Consider the following 15,906-nt stretch of genomic DNA (forward strand, 5'->3'; position numbering starts at 1 on the left):
TTTACACAGCCTGTTCGACACAAGGCAGAATGCAACACACACACACACACACACACACATATATATATATAACTTTGGAAGGAAAAAAAACCCCTGCTGACAGTGTGTGTGTGTATGTGTGTACTCCTGGGATTAATACACCAGCTGCTCCTGCTTCCCCGTCTCATACAAGGTGTGTAGGTGGGATGATGGTACCTCCAGCCTGGGATCCTCCAGAGGATGATCTAGGCTGATATGACGTATGTGCGAGTGTGTGTGTAGGCAGCAGTACATCCAGAACTCATGCAACATGAGTAAACATTTCTGTAATTAATATGTGGTGCACGGTTAAAACTTTCCCCTCGCTGACGGCTGACGTGCGCTCCGTCAGTCTGGCTGTCTGCAGGCTCCCAGTGTAATTGCGTTGTGACAATAGCATCACAAACCACATTAGCATGTTTTTGTTTTCATCCCCACTGTTTTGGTTCATACTCAGATTTCTCATCAACTTGCTTTCCAGTCACAGCAGGCAGCTGTTTTCAGCAAAATATCTTCAGCTCTGTTAAATCCCCTCTGTGTCTTCTGTGCAACACCCCGAAAAAAACCCCAAAACATTTAAACAAGATCGCTGAGCAGCTTTTCTGGAAGGCGAGGGGACAAAAACAGAGTCAAAGGGAATTTAACTTTTAAAGGGTTGCATCTTATAACATATCTAACCCTGAGGAGGGATATGCCCTATCATAATTTAATGAGAAAACACACATGTGTGCACATCTCCACACAGTATCACTGAGTCTGGAAAAACATTCATAAAACTAGTTTTCTTTGCATTAAAGGTGTTTTTCTCTTCTGTGTTTTACTCCACTTTATCAAACAACAGAAGCACATTGAGGACCAACACCAGTGAACGCTTGTGTAATTATTGTATGCAACACCAGGGAAAAAAAAAAAGAGAAAAATGGATTAAAAGCAGAGATACCTCATATTCAAATGGGTATTTTGGTAATGTTTTAGTCCTGGGTGAATAAATGTGACCTGCTTAGACACTTAAATTTCAGACACACATCTATGGATAAAAATGAGCATTTTTTGGACTGTGGGAGGACAAACCAAACAGAAAACATGCAAACTCCACAATGAAACTCAGACCCAAACCCACGATCCCTCACAGTGTGAAGTAGCGACTAACTCATGCTCCTCCATTAACTTCAATGAGAACCTTTTTCTGCTCTGTGTTTTGTGTTATTTTTTAAAGACATGAAAGCAAGTTTAATTATTAATAACCTGTGTTCTTTGTTTACTTGCTTTGTGGTTTTTCTCTCCCTGTTGACTTTTCATAAAACCCTCCACTGATGTCAAAAACCTGCCTTTGAAGGTGAAACGTGCTGGAAGTGCATCGAAAAACTTCACACAGAGGAGCCAAAAATGCTCAGAATCCAAAACACAGATTCTGCTTTTGGGTTTTGTTCTCTGCAGGCTTCCTATACTCATTTAGTGCTATAAGTACGCCGGTGGTTTCCAGACGGTTTGAGACGCCTCATCCTGCAGTGAATGGCCGTCTGAGGCGAACCATCAGCATTCACACAGTTCTAATGACTTTAAGTTCTTGATGCAGTCCTGCATATATGGGCCGCACTCTGCAAAAGCTGTGTGGGAATATGAGCCAGTTTGCACATGTGGGTGTGAGCGTGCACGTTTCTGGGCACCTCTCGGAGGTGGGGTCCTTGCAGTTGAGTGGATACTTGAGCTCGATGACGTGGCCGTTCCTCTCGCGCAGCAGGTCCTGCTGTTCGGTGTAATACTGCACCAGCTCGGCCAGCGTGGCGAACTTCTCGCCTCCGTACAGGTCATAGTAGTCGCCCGAGTTCTGGATCTTGATGTGGGTCACCTCATCGTTACGCCTGACGGAGGGGAGAGCAGAGGTATCGATCAAGCATGCAAACAGGAGAGGACTCACTCCAAAGGAAACTGTTTTTCTCTTCCTCTTCTTCTTCACATTTTTGACAAGAACCCTGCAGAAATGTAACTGCTGAACACACACAAACAGCCTCCCACACACATTTCCATACACTGTATTCTCACACCAAGACTTTTTTCGCCCACACTCACGCAGCATAAACACATATACAGTAGCAACATGTCCAGCTTATCGAGCCATCTGCTCCCTTCTGGAGACGTGGAACTTCACTTTGTCCTAACCGCTTAAATAATACACACACGAGCTTGCATTAATTTGTCTATTTCTAATCACTCCCTTGCCACATTTGTAACTCCAGTTTATTTTTATGCACAATGAGGCATGATAAGAACACACATGCTGTTTCCATTCAGTCTTATCCAACTGTAGGAAAAGGATCAAGCACACGCTTTACAGAAATTCACAAAAAAGGAAGTTACATATTGCAAAACAAAGACGCATTTTATCACAAACTGTATTTTCCACTTTGACTTTTACAGTCAACACAACACAAATCTTCTCCGCCTCATTTCGACACTGTAGGTTTCTTATCTGATGCGTGTGGAGGAAAACACCGAGATCAGAAACTGATAAGCCGGAAAACATTTGGTCCCACTTTGCATATTCAAAGACCTCCAGGTCTGAGAAGGTGCACGTGAATGCAAGCGCGCGCACGGCACTGATCTATAAGACATCTGCCTGGAAGCAAGAGAAGCGGCAGCGGCAGCGCTAACCGCACCTCTGCTATGTAAATGTACTTTTCCATCTCCTATCTGACGAGGTTCCTCGGCGCCGATAAACAAAACGTCGGGTAAACATGTTAAGAATGACGACAGGCGGACGACCAGAGTGAAGGCCGGTTCGGGGACGACAGGGGGAGAGAGCGGCGTCAGATCAGCAGGTGGAGATACAGCGGCCGTCCTTCTCCACCTCACACTGATTATCGGCTAATGGTCATATCGAATGACACAAATCCCATTTCCCTCCATCACTTTTCTTGCTGTCCTAATGAATTTCTCGTTCCCCTTGTCTTTTCTTTCCATCCTCCCACTCAGCATGCCATAAATTCTCTGCTCTGCTCTTGTATTTATCCGTCCCATAATCCATCTCTCCCTCTCTCTGTGTTTCCTGGTAATTGCTTTATGGCTCTATTAGCGGCAGTTGGCAGGGTGCCACAGGTCCTCGGCCCCGTTAAAGGCCCCTCCTCAACTCTCAGACCAAAGCCCCCTTTTTTTTCCCCTCCCAGAGTTTAACACCATTAACTCTGGAATGAGCCAAACACATCCTATTAGATTTTCATTCACTTCCCCGCTCTCCCACGCTGAGACGCTGATAACCTTCTAGGATTTATTGCAATATGGCGGCTCTCCTTACAGTTACAACAGGGAGAGGCGAAGACAGCAGCGCTGCTGTCTGCTTCACAAACTATTGCAGATGCAGAGCTTCATGGAAGAGTATAAATACATGTTCGATCCTGGGAACCACTCCTTTATTAGCTTCTGAGCGGCACATGTAGCTTCATATAAAGCATCAAGAATTTATTTTGAAAGTGCTGCGAGGTCGTATTTCTGGTGACATTTTAAAAAAAAGTTTGCATATGACAGACAAACGTTACTACAAAGTACGAAGTGAATGTAAGAGATGTCTCATTTATAATATTTCTATCCAACATTCCTTTTCCTTACTCCAGTTACTCTCATAGAATGATGTATATTGCAGCATATGTATGTGTTGGTATTTTCATTGCAGTATTTCTGTTGACTGCGCCGCTGCGACACAACACATTCACACACAAGATCGATCAAGTCCATCCGTCCATTCATCCATCTGTAATACTGTAGCGGTCACTCAATATTTCCCCCCAACCAGTGAACACAGTAAATGTGTCTAACAGGTGGAGAAGCGTTAAAATCAGGCCAGCAAGCTGAAAAACAGCCGCGGATGTGAGCCGCTGGAGCCGCTTTGGTTTCATCTCTAGAGAACTGGATCTGCAGCCAACTTTCAAACCGTCATCCAGCGACTTTTCACACGACACTGACAGCAGTGCAGCTAACCCGGCACACCCCATCATCCTGCATCACATCCCCTCCACTGACGGAACATGCTTTTTCTGATTCGGGGGGATTTGTTAGCGCCGTGGCTGACGGACGATTTCCAGCTCAAACGAGCTCAATCTGTATTCAGATGCTGGGAAATCCAGTTCATGATACCAAATTAGAGCTCGTCAGATGGGCATTTCCTACATGGTGTAATCCATGGTAGAAACGGATTGGTCGATAACGCAAAAGCTATAGTTGAGCTCCTGCACACGAAAAACAACAAATCATACTCTTTACCGCTGCACTCTTAAAAACTGCAATTAAATGTATGGGAAGTAAATGAATGCTCTTTTGCTTTTGGATGAAGTTCTGCATTTTCACGCTGGCGTCGGCGCTGTGCGTGATTGTTTCAGCTGCCGAGTGATTATCAGCTTATAACAGCAGTAAGACTCTTCACTCACTCTTCAATTCTCCACACAAACACTCGGATTTACTGATAGCAACAGGCTAGATTAATCTCAGCTCTGTCGCTGTTGTTTACAAGGATGATCAGAAAAGAGCAAGATCAAAAGCCAAAACAAGTCTGAAAGCGCAACAAAAAAAAAAAAATTCAAATATTCAATAGAGTATATTTATACATAAAAAAAAAACCCTGCAGGATTTGTTGGGCACGTACTTGAAGTGTGTGAATGAAACTCACAGAACAGGGAAATTCCACACAGAAACGACATCTGACAAAAGAAAAGCCCTCCTGTCCATGCATACATATAAACCTGCCCATCCACACCTTTAAGTGATCTGACTCAAACTTTTAAACAATACACACCCAGAGCACAATATACCCAGAGATAAGGTTTATACCTTTTCTTCCTTCCTGCACAGTTTCAAAGATCATTTCTCTTTATGTCAGTTTAAATTGTTTTATGTTTGGACACTCACTCAAACTTAAACCTAAATTAGTGCAACTTAAATACAAAAACTTTCTGTCATTGTTCTTATTGCGCAAGTCTTAAAGTTAAAATCCCTTTTCAATGAATAAATTTGAATATTACAGAGCATAAGATTTTCTTTTTTCATGTTATGGAGGCTGTCTGTAATTCTACATAATCCCTGCTTTTCTTTTTTTCAAATAAATCAAATATTATGAACAGCATTTTTTTTTATTAATCCTATGAAGTGGCAGAAACACTAACTCAGTGCTGTACGTCAGTGTAGCGGTTTAGCTTTGTTTTCTCATGGTTTAAAAAAACTCTGGATGGAGTCCAGATGAGGGAAGTTTGCATGTTCTCCCAGGAGCTGACTGAGAAGCCTGGAGGCCTGAACGTGTCCACGGTGCAGCCTGCTGACCACAGTCAGCTTTAAGAGTGAAGTAGAGGGGCAGATGCTTCTGTGCAGCACCTCTGTGTCTGATCACTGCACTGTTATTCAGCTGCAGCTCCAGACGGAGCAGTGTGCAGCTCCAGTATCTGTGTCGCGGGTTAAAAATTCATCGCAGTCCCAGCAGTGAAACACTGTGAAATTCAGCAACAAACAGCATTCGGATCAGTGTGACTGAACTAAGTTGAACAAGCACAACACTGAAGAGATGAAGCACAGAAACATGGACAAATGGGATTTATATTTTAGGAAATTTCACATATTTATGTATGTACAAAGCCGAGGATCTGTGAAACACTGCTTTGAGCTTCTTCTTTTTGCAAACTTTTATCACGAAGCAGAGCTTGACAGCACTGGGAAATCCCTCGCACTATATGCAGCCCACTTATCAAGCTGAAGTTGATAAAGTTCTGGCCTTTTATTTCTGTTCCCTTTTTGTTTCTTTACACACCGCTACACTTGGATTTTAACCCAAATCCTGGAGGAGGCATGTTCAGACCTGACAGGAAACTTCAGACGATAGGTCAGTACGTTTTGTGTCTCGAGAGCTCACACTGATAAGCTGCAAGGGGAAGAGAAAGGCTTCATCTGGCAGAAAGTCGACAAGGTCTGGAATTAAGCACATCCCGCGTTATGTCTTTGCTCTGACGCTCTCTCTGATGGAAGTTGGCCAGTTTGGCCCCAGATGCTTCAGGCAAGAGAGAAATTTCTTCTATCCTCTTTTTAACGCGCTTCAACATTTACACCTACCGGAAATGAGTCGCCAAATGCATGTTTTTATGTTTCTGCACAGAAAGACCATGCAAACTCAAATTACAGAACAAGAAAACTGCTAATCATCACAATCCCTCCATCCTCATAAATGCCTGTTTTTCTCAAATGAGACAAAAACTGCCTGCAGTAAACTGTACCTTCACGAAATCAATTTATCTGAAACAAAAAAACAGAGACGAATACACAGAACAACCCGAACAAATCAATGAAGTGCCGGAAAAATGTCCCAAATATTTTATGTTTCTCTACATTTTCTTCTCATTATTAATATTATTCAGTTGTAGTTGTATCAAGATGGAACCTTTTATCACGTGTGTTTTATTCAGCATTCACTGCTCTCAGTGTGTGTGTGTGTGTGTGTGTGTGTGTGTGTGTGTGTGTGTGTATATTCAGCTTGCATTTCTACATACTTGAGACAGTACTTTATATATTAGCCCGCGCTCATTGTACAAATAAATTTCTAGAAATTGATAATCAGTTGATAGATAAATTGCTGATAATATAAAACTATATTTAATATTTATAATATTTTAACTAGATTTATTATCATTACGATATAATGAACTGAGAAACATGATATTTGGTATTCAGTGTCAGGGGATTAAACTTCCTTCTGTTCAAGCAGGCAGAAACACACAGAGAAAAAAAGAAAACTTTTTTTCAGAAGCAGGCATCTCGCTCGTTTTGTTTTACCGTTTCGATCAGTGAGGCTAAAATAAGCTCTTTGACATTTAAAGCTTCTGTGAAAGTTTTAGCTCAAACAGACGCGCTGTGTTTATGTGTGGAAACAGACATGTATGCTTGACGTGCTGTAATATAATGCAAGGAAATTAAATTTAACGATCGGCGGGTATATTTTAAATATTTGGTATCTATTCACAGACTGACATCCACAATTATAAAGGTGAAATTCTCTTTCATGCAGCCTGTGAATAGCTTCAACAGAAACACATCAGAGTAAACCCAGGATGGCATTATATAACAGACGATAGGAGAAAATCCATTTGCTCTCTGTGGTAATTTGCCCTGCAAAATTCTCTCTCAACATTGCCCCTTAAAATTTTTTTTCCTCCTTGGATCTTTAGAGTGTATAAAGAGCATGAAATATGATGGAGAAAACTTCAGCAGACTGCTCTCCTTACAGAGTTCCGCTCCTGTATAAATCATGGCAGAACTTTTTTTTGGGGGGCTTCGAACTTTCTCTTTCGTCTTTTTCTGAATTTTTCAGAATTGATTGCATTTTCAAAACCCCTTAAAAAATGCACTCATTAGCATTTCAGAGTCGAGAGCTGGAGGTCTGTCTGTAGACGAGGGGAGAGAGGAGGAAGAGGGGAGGGCACCGGGAGGAAGATGAGACAACAAAGTCTCTCTGCATCGTTTACAGTGAATAAATGCGGCCATTACTCCTGACGGCCCGAGCAGGCGGCCCGGCCGCGCTGTTTACTCAGAATCAGGTGGAAAGCTGTGGGAGGCTCATGCTGCATTGCGAATTTCGCACAAGCTGCAAAATTACAACAGCAACATGTATGAGAAAGTGATTAACGACACCTGACAGTAGAGGACCTGCCTGTTTGGTATTTTCAGAGCGTGGTTTAGGTTAAAAAAACCACATCCTGTTTCTCATAAGCTCCACTTTTATTGGTCACGGTCAGTTTTCTAGGCCAGTTTTCATTCCCTCTTTCAGCAAGTTTTGTTTTCTGCTGCCGTGCCACGTAAAGTGCCTGTAATTTCACACCAGCCTCCCTGACCTGCAGGCTTCAGTTGTGCCTTTAGATCTGGTGCAGAATGATCAGTAGCAGCAGTTTGACTTAAGGGCTTGATTCAGCAGCAAGAACTGATTCTAATAGCCAAATATGAGAAAATACAACTGGAATGTCTGAAGCAGGGGTGTCAAACATAAGGCCCGGGGGCCAAAACCGGCCTCAAAGCCATGCTGTCAGGGACAGTTTGTAAAAACACTGAGAACGCAACAAATGTAGGAGAAGTTTTTTAGGACTTTTCACTGCATCTTGTCTCAGAAAGTTTCATCAAAATTGGCTTTCTGTTGAAATTGGAGACATTTTTTGGGAGAAATAGTTTGGCTTTGTGAAAATATTATCATTTTAATCATAGTAACTTTCAAGACTCAGCAAAACTTTCAAGTTTAAATTCACAGGTTATCACGGTTTGACCGACCGGATCTAAAGTAACATAAACATGAAGTTTATCAGTTCAGCATATTGACCCATCGTGAACTCTCGATGTTTTACAAGGTTCTGTTAAACTAGAATTATCAACTTTTTTTTTGTTTTCACTAATTATTCCAAGTTTGATGTGTCGAACCTTCTGTCGCTGGCGCCACACGCTGCACACGCTTGACCTCAGTGTGTGTACGTGTGTGTGTGCGTTTGTCTGGTAAGAGTACAAACTGTGGCTAAAACTCGTCCCACCCGCCTTCCGGTGGTGTGTGTGATTTGTAACACTCTACACCACAGCACACACACACACACGCGCGCTAAAGGTCAACGTCCCAACAGGTCCCTTCACTCCCAAACATCACTTTAGAGCGAGTAGCTGTCTAACTGCCTCCTGTTGTCTGTTTCACTGTGTTTCAGTCTTCCTCTATCACACACACACACACACAGCGCCTCCCTGGCCGTGTCGCCATGCCAGCTTCAGTCGCAGGGTAACAAATGTGTCTGGGCTTCCTTCCAGGCGCTGAGCCGACTGATGTATCTCTTAAAAGCTTCCGTTGCCAAGGAAGAGCCACTCTTCAAACTCTCTCTTCTTCTGTCTCACTCTGTTTCCTGCTTTCTGTAATCACCAGGGCCTGTAATGCCGGGTCTACTTACCAGAAGCTTCTCTCACACACACACACACAGGCTACCAATTAAAAACATTAACACAAATAAGAAATGAAGCACAAAAGACAAGTTTTTTTTTTTTCCCAGATAATAACCTCCACTGTGTTTGCTAAGTGAACTCTATCCTGCTGACCCAATGTAGATATTTGCTTTTTTTTTCCTCAGCGTTTTTCACTTTGTTCCCAAAGCCCACATTCCTAATACGTTATCTAATATGTTCCTAGAAAGTCACTCTCACAGACCAGCCTCTGTTTAAATGTCATCAGTCTGCGTTACGTCAGCGGCAGCCCCACACACCGCGGGATTTCAGAGAATCTCCAGCCTGATCTTCAATGCTGAACTTTCCCCTTCTGTCAGTGGCTTCTAATCCTCAGACAGTCAAGGTGCCTCTGCTTATGGGGGGCAGGATTGCTTGACTTTTGCACTCGAGTTCAGCTTCAGTGTAACGTTGGTGATCCGACCTGACAGAGAGGGTGAAATCCCCCGGGTTGCTCTTGCTCGGTCGGGCCAGGAAACTGCCGTGGACGCCCCGGGTCAACAGGAGCTGCTCTGCCTCGATTCCAGTGATGTTGGGGTGGAACCACCTGAGGAAGGGACGGAAACATGAACAAGGATCAATCCACTGCTCTCACGTCACGTCTGTCAGAAAGGGTTCAGAGAGTCTTGACTTTTCTCAGCTCGTTTCGGTGACTCTAAACTGTCTGCAGCAGCGAGTGTCTGAGCGTTAGACTCTCGGCTGAAGCAACAGTCGGTCCAGATCGGGTCCATCGCTGGTAAAGTGGGTCTAAAAGATCAATGGATCAAAGAAAAATATCTACTATAGCCACCAGAAAGCCTTTGCCTCGGTTCGGTCGTGCAGTTTAAGGCTTTTCTGTGTGTTTATTTGTTTTTTTACTCACACACCTTCTTTCACAGAGAGAATTCATAACATTTATATATATTATATATTATATATATATATATATATATATATATATTTATATTTATATATAGCTTGTTGCATCAAAATATGAAAACATTAGTTATAAGAGTCACATTTCCTTATTTCTCGTTGGTCCGCTGCAGCTTCTCTCACTGAGCAAGCTGCTCTCATGGCTCCGCCCCCTTTCCTGCACGCTCGCCCTACGAATTTCTCAGGGTTTCCGACAGACACAGCACAGAAACCGCTGAACATGATGGAAAAGCTGAAGAGGAGGATCTGGTGATTTCACTGATTCGATGTTGAACAGAAAAAAAAAAAAAAAAACAATCTGCAGAGGACGCAAAAAACATGTTTCCACCAAAAGTTTGGTAAGAAAAGGTAGAAGGAACTTAAGATCCTCAAGTTAAAATCAACAAGCATCACACGTTTTAATACACGCTGTCCGTCCAGTGCTGCTCTGAAGGGGACGGACACCAGAGTTTACAGTTCTGCTAGGCCAAAACTAATAATTACACCTTACTTCCTCTGTTGCAAAACACCACAGGCAAATATTTATCCCCCCAACTTCTCACGTATGTTGACCAGTTAGCCATGCAGCGCACTCTTATTGGATTGTTTGACACTGCGACCGATCTAAACCACGCCGCTCCAGCGCTTCACACGGCGGTCACATGACCCGAGGACAGAAACGCTCGCACGCCGTCCAGGTCGGCCGTCCTGCGTTCCACGTGTGAAGGACTCCACTAACGCGGAGGAGGCAGAGGGCGGGGAAGGTCCCAGTGAATGGCCGTGTGTCAGCTGTGTGGATTTACAGCTCACGCTTAAGCAGGGATCACTGGGTTAAACTCCCTAACTACTGTGTGCCACCGCGGGCTAATCTGGAGCGCCATTAGCCGTCCGGGGGGCTCCGCTGTGAGTCGAAGCGGGGGGGGGGGCAAAACTGACGGTGAAAAGCTCAATGGAATCATGGCGGTTCAGGGAATTAGATAATTCTCCACACTGTTTAAGAGAAGGATTAGGGGGGAAAAAAAAGCTTGTGCTGTAACTGTAATTCAGCGCACTGCAAATAATGCATTGTGCATGTTTGCCAGTTTGCTTTTTCTAGCAGGCTGGAAGGCAAAATCAGATTCACACAAATTTGTGCCAGTTTAACAATATATTAGTCCAACAGCATAAACAATATCAATAATGGCTGATTGAGAACAGCGGTATAAAGTATTCAATGTTGAAATTAAATATTTTCACCTGCAAAACACTGTGGTAAAAGAAAAGGTCACTGCTTTACGTTCACGCTGAATGAACAGAGTGCAGCCGTTCAGGCTAAGAAGCAAGACATCGTTCAGGATGCGGTGTAAGTCAAAGATACTGACTTTATAAATGTAAATTCTGCAAAGAGACCCTCGGTAACACTTTACTTGAAGCACCCGGTATAACACATTAAGTAGTTATAAACACTCATGATCACAATGCTTTATAACCCACTATACAGCATAGGGTCAGGGTTAATAATAATAATAATAGCGCTTTTCTGGACACTCAAAGACGCTTTACATTGCATTATTCATTCTCTCCATACTGGGTGGTGGTAAGCTACTACTGTAGCCACAGCTGCCCTGGGGCAGACTGACGGAAGCGAGGCTGCCAATCTTCGCCATCGGCCCCTCCGACCACCACCAACCATTCACTCTCACAACTTTCATACTTAGGCAAGGTGGGTGAAGTGTCTTGCCCAAGGACACAACGACAGTTTTACGCCTGTGTGAGCGGGGATCGAACCGCCAACCTTCCGGTTATGAGACGACCCGCTCTACCAACTGCTACTGTCGCCCCCAGGGTTAGGGTTAGGTCCTGGCATTGTGATCATTTATGAGTGTTTATTACTATAGCTACACGTGCTATAAGTGCATTATAATGCTTTATAAATGTACTTATGTGTTATACCGGTTGCTTCAAGTAAAGTGTTACCAGACCCTCTTTCCCATACATCTGAATTATAAAACACATATTTACACTCTGAAACAGGCTGAACGGCACTTTGTTTTAAGTTGTTCTACATTAGTTTTCATCTTTCTGAATTTTATACTAAAAATCCTACAAAGAGAATCAGTCTTTCAAGACAAACACTGCATTCAGTCATTAATGTCTTTTCTGTCTTCATAGATAAAGACATGATTGAAAAGCGGATTAATAAGCGGATGAGAAACACTGGAGGGAAAAAAGGTCACTTTTCCCAGAGGAAACCAAAAGCATTTCACACAGCGACGTTCCGCTTCTTCCCCAGCGGAGAACTGGCAGCTGTTCTTACTCCTCGTCTATCAGCGATGTGTCGCCAGCAGCGCCGAGGACACAAACAGACACGACACCACCGAGTCATGACAGCAAACTCACACATTCAGAGCATCAAATTCACACAATTACAACTGCTTTGCTTTAATCTGAAAAGTAGCAGCTTTCCTTTAACAGCATGTGTAGTTTCTGTTTGTGGGGTTAGTTTCAGCCATCGTCACTCCCAGTCCTTCGATTCTGAATCACTGTTCGCTTACAAAACATGCAAATAAATACAGAAACTCAATGAGGGTTTTACAGGATCGAGTAACGCTTATGGTTTCTTAGTTTTTCATGTGGACCGCTCAGTAAAAAGCCCACCCTTGGTTTAATCTCGCGCTTTGAGCTCCGTCCATTATGTGTAATTATAAAATATGTAAATGGAGAAAGAAATGTTGGATCGTTGAATCAGTTCCAACTCCTTCCATCCTCCACACAGCGAGGCGAAGACCTCTGGCTTTCAGGGTTCCTCCAGGACAGAAATAAAACCAGGATAAAGTTATCTGACAATGACATAGAAACCAAATGAGCCACACATTACAAAGGCCTGTTATTGATCATCAGAATCCAGAATCCAGCGGGGTGGGGGGGTGGGGGGGGGGGGGGGGGGGGTGGGGGGTTACACACGACACAAGAGCCTCTTCATGGAGCTCATGCTGTGCAGATAACATCTAAAAGCTTCCACAGTGAGCGGGCATTTAGCTGCTTCTGTTTCCGTGCGCTGTATGACACAAACCCATGACAGTAAGATAAAAATACGACTCATGTGTCAGCTCAGCAGATCTCGTGTCACCTCGGACCAGCAGAGGCACAACCAGACAACCAGGCTCTGTCCCGGTCTGCAAACCGACCGAATCAAAGCTCACGTAATGTGACGCAATGCCACCAATATCTATCTATCATCCGTTCTTCCATAGCTCCTAAAACTGCACGACCATGAATGAACGCAGCCTGTAACAAACACAAGGCTGACGTCCTTCTGCTGAGGTTTCCGTTTATCCCTGCAAGCCAAATCAAAGATGACATTTACAAAAACCCACTCCAAAAAGTTTGAAATTGCTTTCCAGGAGAGAAAAGTAAATGTCACAGACTAGCTTTTTTTCATTTTCCATCCAGATGAAGGAACTGTCACTATTTAGTATTTACCAGAGGAATCACAGAGACTCTGACGTCTCTCGATCACAAAGCGGCCCGACTTGGACAAAGAGGAAACATGAGAAGGCTGAAAGGAGATCCAGGTGGAGCGAGAGACGGACGCCGCGGAGCAGCGCTCATATTCTAACGTGTGTGACAATGTGACTTTTTAAGGACAAGACTGAGTCCAGAGTGACATGAAGACCCGGAGTGACTCTTGACGAAAACGGCACCGAGACCTGGGCTGAACCAGCCCAGACATCTGACCCAGACTGCACCTGACCCCCTCATCCGCCCCGGGGGGGCAAAACAGATCTGCTTTACTCCTCATTCCACAGCTGGGGGGAGATTACAGGAGAAACCCTCGCAATACGTAATGGTGAACGATTACAAGGGGATTAGTCATAAATATGTGTATGAAGAGAGGGAGGGCGAAGGGGACCAGGCCCTCCCTGTGACGCTAAAAATATCTCAGCACATCCAGCGCGGTCGCTGAATGTTTGAGTGTAGAGAGTTTGGAGACAAACAGGAAATGACTCAAAGGCAGTGAGCAAGAGAGATAAATGTAATATCTGCAACAGTGGAGAGTGAATCCGCGGAGGATACGAGACATGACACAGCGGCAAAAACACAGGAGCTTTCCCCGAAACCACACGGGAAAAAAATACTAACATGACATGAAGAATGGAGCGTAGCTTCACTGTGAGGAACTGTACTGGTGCCACATTTGAGAAAAAGCCTTGTTTTCTCTATTATATTCACAGGATTCTGGGAGATGAGACTATAAATTCATTATTTGTTCATCAAATTTTTGCAACAGTCACAATAATAACCAGAACAGTTCTTTTACATTGTTCTATCTGAACTATGTCATTGGCCTTCTGTTAAAACATCAAATATTTAAAAAGTCCCAGGCTATAAACGCAACACTCAAAACATTAGATACGCATAACACAAAAATGCCTCCGAGGCTTTGGTTCATATTGAAGTGCCAGCATCCAACACTTGCTGCTTTATTCTCCTCTTCCACTGCATCCCAAAAGTGCTCTTTTGGACTAAATGCGGTTTCTACGGAGGCATTTAAAGTCCAGTGAATTCATGGTAATGGTCAAAAACCGACTGTTTGAGCAAGTGCTGCACAATATATTATGAATTTATTATCATTAGTGTGATAATGGTCTCCATGCATGGTGCATTTGTGCTCTGCACAAGAGAATTTTGAATATGAAAATTGTGACTAATTTAGAATAATCCATGTATTCATTTCCATTGACTGACAGCTCAAATTACTTCTTACCCTGCGGCCACAACCCAGCAGTGTTTGTAGGTCTCCCAAAGTAACATGGTAAATGGTAAATGGACTACACTTACATAGCACTTTTCATCTGCATTAGCAGAGCCCAAAGCGCTTTACACTGCATTATCACATCTACCCAGTCACACACACATTCACACACCGGCAGAGGCGGCTGCCATGCAAGGCGCTCACTCATCTCATGTCGCACAGCCGGGGTTTGAGCTTTCTGATGTAGTGGGCGGAGCGCAGGGTGGCGAAGGGTGATGCAGGACGTGCAGTAATAATTCCGACAGGCGGAAAGCCAAATTGGTCATTGGGTTCACCTCAGCTCTGCTTGACCAAGATGGGCGTGGCAGGGGGAGGTGTCGACAGATTCAGCTTGACGCAGTGACAGTTTCCTGCCAAAACACTTTGCGGAAGGTACGCTGAAAGCTCGCTAGCTGGAACCACGTCTGTCCTCTGTAGGCGGAGCAGACCTGGTCTGGTAATAATTTGTCTGAAAGGCAAAAAATGTCAAAAATAATTATTTAATCTTGTTTAATTAGCACTGCCCTTCGCTGCAGTGCATTTAAAGGCGATTTGATTAGTCAAGATTACACTCGGCTTCGCCTTCTCTCCTCCCTCTTTGCAACTTGCGCCAGTAGGAAGGATGGAGGCTTGGATGCGCCGCACTGCGCTAGACTGTGCCTTGCACTAAAATTGCAAAATGCACTGGACACACCACACTGGCGAGGCGCAGGGCAGGTGCACTGCGCCTGGCCTATATAGAGCCCAGTGTGCTATTCTGCTGGAAGTCTCCATCAGAGCATGGGACATTGGTCATAAAGAGATGGAGCAAAACTCTAAACACTGTAGACGGAGGCATTTAATAATGCTCAATTGATACCAAGGATCTCCTCAACATCAAAGTGTGTCAAGAAAAACGTATCCTCCATACCAGCACACCATCACTTCCAGCAGCCTGAACTGTTAATACAAGGCAAGATGAATCCACGCTTTCAAATTGTTCACACCAAAGTAAAACCCGACCATCTGAATGTGGCAGATGAAATCGAGACTCTTTAGACCAGGCCACAATTTTGACAAACTTGTACTCCAGTTTTGGGGAACCTGTATGAACTGCAGCATCAGTTGACAGGAAGCAGACAGTAGTGACACCTGGTGTGGTCTTCTGCAGGCCGAGGTTATAATGACTGGTTATTTGACATACTGTTGTCGTTCTGATCGTCTGGAACCAGTCTATCTGTTCTCGTCTCACC

General features: G+C 43.9%; 1 protein-coding gene across 3 annotated transcripts in view; it reads right to left on the reverse strand.

Moving 5' to 3' along the window:
• Window positions 1-15,906, reverse strand: part of ptpn11b (protein tyrosine phosphatase non-receptor type 11b) — a 42,887-nt gene that overhangs the window by 13,798 nt on the left and 13,183 nt on the right. For all 3 annotated transcript variants that reach the window (XM_030119324.1, XM_030119323.1, XM_030119325.1), the window contains exons 2-3: window positions 9,431-9,553; window positions 1,686-1,880 (exon numbers count right to left, since the gene is read on the reverse strand). In XM_030119324.1, the coding sequence (XP_029975184.1) occupies window positions 1,686-1,880; window positions 9,431-9,553 (318 nt within the window). The remainder of the gene's footprint in view (window positions 1-1,685; window positions 1,881-9,430; window positions 9,554-15,906) is intronic.

The sequence above is a fragment of the Salarias fasciatus genome, chromosome 20, assembly GCF_902148845.1.
Source record: "Salarias fasciatus chromosome 20, fSalaFa1.1, whole genome shotgun sequence".
Taxonomy (NCBI): Eukaryota; Metazoa; Chordata; class Actinopteri; order Blenniiformes; family Blenniidae; genus Salarias; species Salarias fasciatus.